Source organism: Condylura cristata, unplaced genomic scaffold (assembly GCF_000260355.1).
Source record: "Condylura cristata isolate star-nosed mole 26May11 unplaced genomic scaffold, ConCri1.0 scaffold00021, whole genome shotgun sequence".
Taxonomy (NCBI): Eukaryota; Metazoa; Chordata; class Mammalia; order Eulipotyphla; family Talpidae; genus Condylura; species Condylura cristata.
The window spans coordinates 30829619-30836921 of NW_004567122.1; the positions used below are offsets into that span (position 1 = coordinate 30829619).

Below are 7303 nucleotides of genomic sequence, written 5' to 3' on the forward strand. Positions count from 1 at the left end.
CAGTTTCTTCAAGGGTATCTGTGGAGACAACAAAAAAGTAAAAATACTCCACAAAGATAGAGCGACCTTTGTCTTCTATTATATATAGTGGGTGCAGTAACATCTTAGGACTCTGAGCGCCGCTGTTCACCTACTAGGAGAGAAATGCAGCCTGCGCTCGGTCCAGATTCTCGGGGCTCCAACTACAAAAAGCTCCACAGTTTCTACAAGCAGTCTTCGGGGTGCGGCGAAACACACCAGAATTTAAGGTGAGAGGGCTCCGGAGACACCCAGCAGCCAAAGAAAAAGGAACCGGTCAAAACACACAACGTGCCCTGTGAGGACTGCGAGAATTCCGTGACCAGAACAATGGCCGCTCAAAGGAATCTTTCCAAGCGCAGAGCGCTGCTGCTGTTGCTGCTCTCCCAGTTCTTCGGTATGCGGTGGGAGGTCGAAGCTCGGCAGATCCGCTACTCCGTTCCCGAGGAGTTAGAGAAAGGCTCTTTCGTGGGTAACATTTCCAAAGACTTGGGGCTGGAGCCCCGGGAGCTGGCGGAGCGCGGAGTCCGCATCGTCTCCAGAGGTAGGACGCAGCTTTTTGCTTTGAACCCCAGAAGCGGCAGCTTGGTCACCGCGGGCAGGATAGACCGGGAGGAGCTGTGCGCTCAGAGCGCGCGGTGCTTGGTGAATTTTAACATCCTTGTGGAAGACAAAGTGAAACTTTTCGGGATTGAAATAGATGTAACTGATATCAACGATAATGCCCCCAAATTCCAAGCTGAAAAGGTGGATGTAAAAATTAATGAAAACGTCGCTCCAGGAATGCGTTTTCCGCTCCCAGAAGCAGTTGACCCGGATGTGGGCGTGAACTCCCTGCAGAACTACCAGCTCAGCCCCAATAAGCACTTCTCCCTAGCCGTTCAGAGCCATGCCAGTGGCGTCAAGTACCCGGAGCTGGTGCTGGAGCACGCGCTGGATCGGGAGGAAGAGGCACTACACCATCTGGTGCTCACTGCCTCTGATGGGGGTGACCCGCTCCGAACTGGCACTGTGACAATCAGTGTGACTGTCTTCGATACAAATGACAACGCACCAGTCTTCACCTTGCCAGAATACAGAGTGAGTGTTCCTGAGAACTTCCCTGTGGGCACACAACTGCTGACAGTCAGAGCCACCGACAGGGATGAAGGAGCCAATGGAGAAGTGACATATTCATTCCGAAAAATACCTGACATACAATTGTTGAAATTCCAGCTAAACAAAAATACTGGGGAGATAAAACTATTAGAAGATCTAGATTATGAAGAAACAGGTTTCTATGAACTAGAAGTACAAGCAGAAGACGGAGGAGCATATCTTGCAACCACCAAAGTGTTGATTACAGTAGAAGATGTAAATGACAACAGTCCAGATGTGACCATCACATCTCTCTTTAGCCCCCTGATGGAAAATTCACCGCTGGGGACAGTTATAGCTCTTCTGAACGTGCATGATCTAGACTCTGGGCAGAATGGACAGGTGACCTGTTCCATACCCAGAAATTTACCATTTAAGTTAGAAAAGTCCATTGACAGTTATTATAGACTGGTGACACATGGAGTCCTTGACAGGGAACAGGTATCCTCTTACAATATCACAGTAACAGCCACAGATGGAGGAAGCCCACCCTTATCAACAGAGACTTACTTCATCCTGCAAGTGGCAGATATCAATGACAATCCGCCCACCTTTTCTCATACCTCCTACTCGACCTATATCCCAGAGAACAACCCTAGAGGTGCCTCCATCTTCTCTGTGACTGCCGTAGACCCAGATAGCAAAGAGAATGCTCGGGTTATTTATTCCCTAGCTCAAGACACCATCCAAGGAGCACCCCTATCTTCGTATATCTCCATAAACTCTGACACAGGAGTCCTATATGCTCTGCGGTCCTTTGACTATGAACAATTTCGTGATCTGCAGATGAAGGTGATGGCCACTGACAGTGGGGACCCTCCACTCAGCAGCAATGTGTCACTGAGCCTGTTTATTCTGGACCAGAACGACAACACACCTGAGATCCTGTACCCTGCACCCCCCACAGATGGATCCACAGGTGTGGAGCTGGCACCCCGCTCCGCAGAGCCTGGCTACCTGGTGACCAAGGTGGTGGCGGTGGACAGGGACTCGGGCCAGAACGCCTGGCTGTCCTACCGCCTGCTCAAGGCCAGCGAGCCAGGGCTCTTCTCAGTGGGGCTGCACACGGGCGAGGTGCGCACTGCGCGTGCCCTGCTGGACAGAGATGCGCTCAAGCAGAGCCTGGTGGTGGTGGTGCAGGACCACGGCCAGCCCCCACTCTCGGCCACAGTCACTCTTACTGTGGCCATGGCTGATAGTATCCCAGACATCCTGGTTGACCTTGACAACCTGGAGGTTCCACAGGACTCTGATGCCTCAGGCCTGACCTTGTACCTGGTGGTAGCACTAGCTGCAGTCTCCTGTGTCTTCCTGGCCTTTGTCATCGTGCTCATGGCGCTCAGGCTGCGGCGCTGGCACATGTCACGTCTGCTACAGGTGTCAGGAAGCCGGCTGGCTGGGGAACCCCCCTCTCATTTCGTGGGTGTTGATGGAGTGAGAGCTTTCCTGCAGACCTATTCGCATGAGGTCTCCCTTACTGCAGATTCTCGGAAGAGTCACCTGATCTTCCCGCAACCCAACTATGCAGACACCCTCATCAGCCAGGAGAGCTGTGAGAAAAAGGATCCTTTGTCTTTATTAGATGATTCGAAGTTTCCCATAGAAGATACTCCTTTGGTTCCAGTGAGTTCCATTTTTTGTTCTTTTCCTTTCGATTAACAAACTGATTGGTTTCATTTTAAGTTTATAACATGATAGAAAATGTCAATTTTAATTTTTTGACTTTTCTGTTTCAGTGGCATTTGCTTCTTGCTAAAACACTGAAGAGCAGAACTTGATGGTTTTTAAAACTAATATTTTTTTTATTTTCCGGTAAATACTTAATCTTAATTAAAACCTACTGTCAGAAGACTAATGTGGTTAGCTTTGCAGTATCTTTTAGTTTTGATGAGTATAATACTGATGAGTATCTGTAAATTTGTGTGCTGTCCTCAGGAGACACATGTTGAAATCCAAGCTCTTTAGACAACTCTAGCTCTTGTTTTGAGGACAGATCTGGTAAGAATAGGTAGCCATTAGAAACAAATTCTTTAGTCTCACTGAAAACACAACCAAAATATAAGGCTTCTCGATGGCATTCTTCCCAAGAAGAAGGTCAATTTTTTTGTGGTTATATTTTTCAAATCATAGCTTATAATAATGACACTTCAATTAAATGTACTTTCTAGAATGATTTAAAAGTTTCAGTAATAACATATTAACAATTCACAGCATTGTTTACCTAAGTTTTTCCAAGTGTAATCATGCTTGATAACACTGAAGCATCTTTTTGCCTGTGATTCTAATTTCCTACTGTAATGCAGAAGACAATGCATTTTTTAAAAGATTTATTTTTACTTATGTATACAAAAATTGCAGTATAGGCTAGAGGTATATGTGGAGAGTCATGTGAGAGGATTCATCAGAGAGAGAATAGGGAGTAGAACAGGCAGATCTACTGAAATACACTGCTGAGGGGAACAGAGGGTGAGACAGGGGGGCGGGGTCTGCTGTGCCATGTGGGTCACCTGCATCATAGGAGATTGAACTCATGACACAATGGCTGGCAATAGCTTGATAGTTCTGAGACTTAACCCTTGTGAGTTTCCTAGATCAATGCATTTTTTAAAAGATTTATTTACTTATGCATACGGAGCTGGAGTGCAGGTCAGAGGTGCAGGGGTGGTGAGAAGATTCAGCAGAGACAGAGTGGGGAGCAGAACAGGCCAACTGACGAAGGACACTGCTGAGGGGAACAGGGGGTGTGTCAGGAGAGGTCACCTCAGGGGTTGGGATTGAACTCATGCTGAAGTGGCTTTTGCTTCTTAGTGCTGTGCTTTAACCCACTGTGCACCAGAGAGGGCATGATTAATGCCTTTTAATTTGAGTTTCCTTGATCAACGAGGACACTAGAGCGCTTATAAAAGGTGAACTTAATCAAATTTTTGGCTATGTTCTAACTGCATTTTTAGTTAAATTCTACAATCTCTGAAGCTGAAAATAGATTGGCCGACAGCGATAAGTAAGTTTCCAAGAACAAAGCAAGAAATGTGTGCTGAGAGTATTTCAGTGTCCCCTTAGTGAAGAGGAAAGAAACCTGATCTGAAATTGAAAATTCTTAACATAAGAGTCAAAATACACAAAGCGAATGATGTTATTTCTGCAAAGCGAATGATGTTATTTCTCAATATAAGCAGAATAGCACTTAAAAGTATTCTTTAAAAAAAAATGATGCGGAGCCCTCCCTGGTGGCGCAGCAGGTTAAAGCACTGCACTAAGAAGCTTAAGCCACTTATGCATGAGTTCGATCCCAACTGCCCTGGAGGAGATCCACATGGCACCGCAGACCTCTCCTGACCCACCTGCTGCTCCCCTCAGCAGTGTACTGCGTTGATCTGCCTGTTCTGCTCCCCACTCTGTCTCTGGTGAATCCTCTCACCCTCCGTATCTCTGGCCTGTACCCCAGTTCTGTATAAATAAATAAATAAATAAATAAATAAATAAATAAATAAATAACTTTTTTAAATGATGCGTAGATAAAAATTTAAAAATAAATAAATAAAAATAAATTTTAAAATGATGCGTAGAATTACTGATGAACTCTTTAGTGAACACAGTGATGTACTTGGTCTGATTTCTTTTATTACCAATCTTCTTATAAATTAATACAGTTGCATAAAGTCAACATAGTCTTAATGTCAAAATATGACAGCATAATTTTTTTTTCATTTTATTCAACATTGCTTCAATGACAGGTCTGTGAGAAGCAAGTACACTCTTTGGGTCATAGTTATGTACTCTTAAGTCATTGAAATGTAATCTTAAATTTGTGTCCACATGAATAATAACATAATATGTATTCATGTCAAATAACTGCATTATTTTGAAAAATACAGGTTTTGAAAAAGTACTTTTTGACCAGGTAGCTATTATAAACAAATATAATGAAATATACTTATTTAGAAGCAGTAAAGGATGTACTGAACGGTTGTAATGAATATAGCAGTAGTTGCATTCTAGTTACTAAATATGGGGGAGGGCAAATCATAACTTTGTAGCCAAATATATGCTATAATTTAAGGCAGAAAAAAGGTTTGTACTTGCTTCCGTACTTCCCTTTATGGATAGTTATTCTTAAAACTAACAGTAGGCCATGGGACAGGAAGTCTACTTTCACTCCAGATTCTCTTGTACTTTCTTGAATTTTCAAAGACATACTTTTATCTATTCAAAAACTATGTAAATGTTAGCACATAAAAAGTTTTGGTCATATGAAAAATGTTTCATGATAAAACATAATCACTGACGTCAGATCAAATATTGTAGCTGGTATCTTATCAATTTGCTCTTTAAAAAAAGAAGTCCTGAATCAGATGGGAGAAAATCTAGGCTGCTTCCACTCTTGGCCTCTGGGCGCCGCTGTCGGCCAGTGCAGGGCAAGCGCTGAAACCTGGGAATCTCCTGCCTCTAGCTTGGGATTTCCTGCCCAGTCACAACCGAGAAAGAAACCGCTTACACACTAGGGCACTGCCCGTACAGACTTGCCAGCACACACGGATTCCCAGTTCCAAGATTGGGGTCTCTGCTTGCTCCCGGCCTTTCCAGGGCGATAGTGTGCCCTTTTTCCAATTGGGAAAGCTGGGAGCCAGCCAAAACTAGAGCGCGCGATGGGAGGGAGCTGCACTCGGAGGAGCCGGGCCGGCCGGCCGCAGGTACTGTTTGCCTTCCTGCTGTCTTTGTTCTACTGCGCGCTCGGCGAGCCCATCCGCTACTCCATCCCCGAGGAGCTGGCCCAGGGCTCGGTGGTGGGGAACCTCGCCAAGGACCTAGGGCTCAGCGTCCGGGACGTGACAGCTCGGAAGCTGCGAGTTAGCGCTGAGAAGCTGCTTTTCCATGTAGACGCGGAGAGCGGGGACTTACTCGTGAAGGACCGAATAGACCGTGAGCAGATATGCAGAGAGAGAAGAAGCTGTGAGTTGCAGCTGGAAGCCGTGGTGGAAAATCCTTTAAATGTTTTTCATATCGTGGTGGTTGTTGAGGATATTAATGACCATGCGCCTCAATTCCACAAAGATAAAATAAACTTAGAAATTAGTGAATCTGTCAGCCCCGGGGTAGGAACAATTCTTGACTCTGCGAGAGATCCTGATATTAGTGTAAATTCATTGAGCAAATACCAATTAAGTCTTAACGAGTATTTCTCGTTGGTGGTGAAAGACAATCCAGATGGTGGCAAATATCCAGAATTAGTATTGATGAAGTCTCTGGACCGAGAAACGCAGAGCGCACACCACTTGGTCCTGACAGCTTTAGATGGCGGGAACCCGCCACGAAGTGGCACGGTGCATATCCAAATTCAAGTGGTGGATGCCAATGATAACGCACCTGTGTTCAGCCAAGAAGTGTACAAGCTCAGCCTTCACGAAAATGTGCCCCCAGGCACCTCTGTGTTGAGGGTGAGCGCAAGTGATCAAGATGAAGGCTTCAACTCAGAGATCACCTATTCCTTTCTTGGTACTGCCGATGAAGCCCAGCACGTGTTCCTTCTGGATTCCACTACAGGGAATATTATAACTCATCAACCCTTGGATTTTGAAAAAGTAGAAAGATATACCATGGATGTAGAAGCGAAAGACCGAGGGTCCCTCTCTACTCGGTGTAAAGTAATTATAGAAATCCTAGATGAAAACGACAACAACCCAGAAATAATCATCACTTCTCTCTCTGATCAGATTTTGGAAGATTCCCCTCTAGGAATAGTTGTGGCTCTCTTCAAAACACGGGATCAGGATTCCGGAGAAAATGGAGAAGTCACGTGTAATTTAAGTAGAGATGTTCCATTCAAGATTCATTCTTCTTCTAGTAATTACTATAAGTTAGTAATAGATGGGGCCCTGGACCGTGAACAGACCCCGGAATACAACGTCACCATTACAGCCACTGACAGAGGCCAGCCTCCCCTCGCTGCCAGCACTACCTTCACTCTGTTCATCACAGACATCAATGACAACGCGCCGGTTTTCAGACAGTCAACTTATCTGGTCCAAGTGCCCGAAAACAACCCTCCAGGTACCTCTATCGCCCAAGTCAGCGCCTCCGACCCCGACCTGGGACCCAACGGCCACGTCTCCTACTCCATCGTGGGCAGCGACCTGGGGCCCCAGGCGCT

The 7303-nt window shown here is 45.5% G+C and overlaps 2 protein-coding genes across 2 annotated transcripts in view; both read left to right on the plus strand.

The window, feature by feature from the left end:
* The first annotated feature begins 348 nt into the window (after positions 1-348).
* LOC101626180 (protocadherin gamma-A10) lies at positions 349-4160 on the plus strand. The gene is made up of 2 exons (XM_004686545.2): positions 349-2778; positions 4107-4160. Exons 1-2 carry the CDS (start codon positions 349-351, stop codon positions 4158-4160), a joined length of 2484 nt encoding a protein of 827 aa, XP_004686602.2.
* A 1481-nt stretch (positions 4161-5641) lies between these two features.
* LOC101626420 (protocadherin gamma-B7) overlaps positions 5642-7303 on the plus strand; it is a 2570-nt gene continuing 908 nt past the window's right edge. The window contains exon 1 of the mRNA XM_012727776.1: positions 5642-7298. Within this exon, the coding sequence (XP_012583230.1) occupies positions 5802-7298 (1497 nt within the window). The 5' untranslated portion in view covers positions 5642-5801. The remainder of the gene's footprint in view (positions 7299-7303) is intronic.

Excerpts from the sequence above, each read along its gene's own strand:
- LOC101626180 (XM_004686545.2), top strand. The coding sequence starts at position 349 with ATGGCCGCTCAAAGGAATCTTTCCAAGCGCAGAGCGCTGCTGCTGTTG. Across the intron at positions 2,779-4,106 it reads AAGATACTCCTTTGGTTCCA|TTAAATTCTACAATCTCTGA; the intron begins GTGAGTTCCATT and ends CTGCATTTTTAG.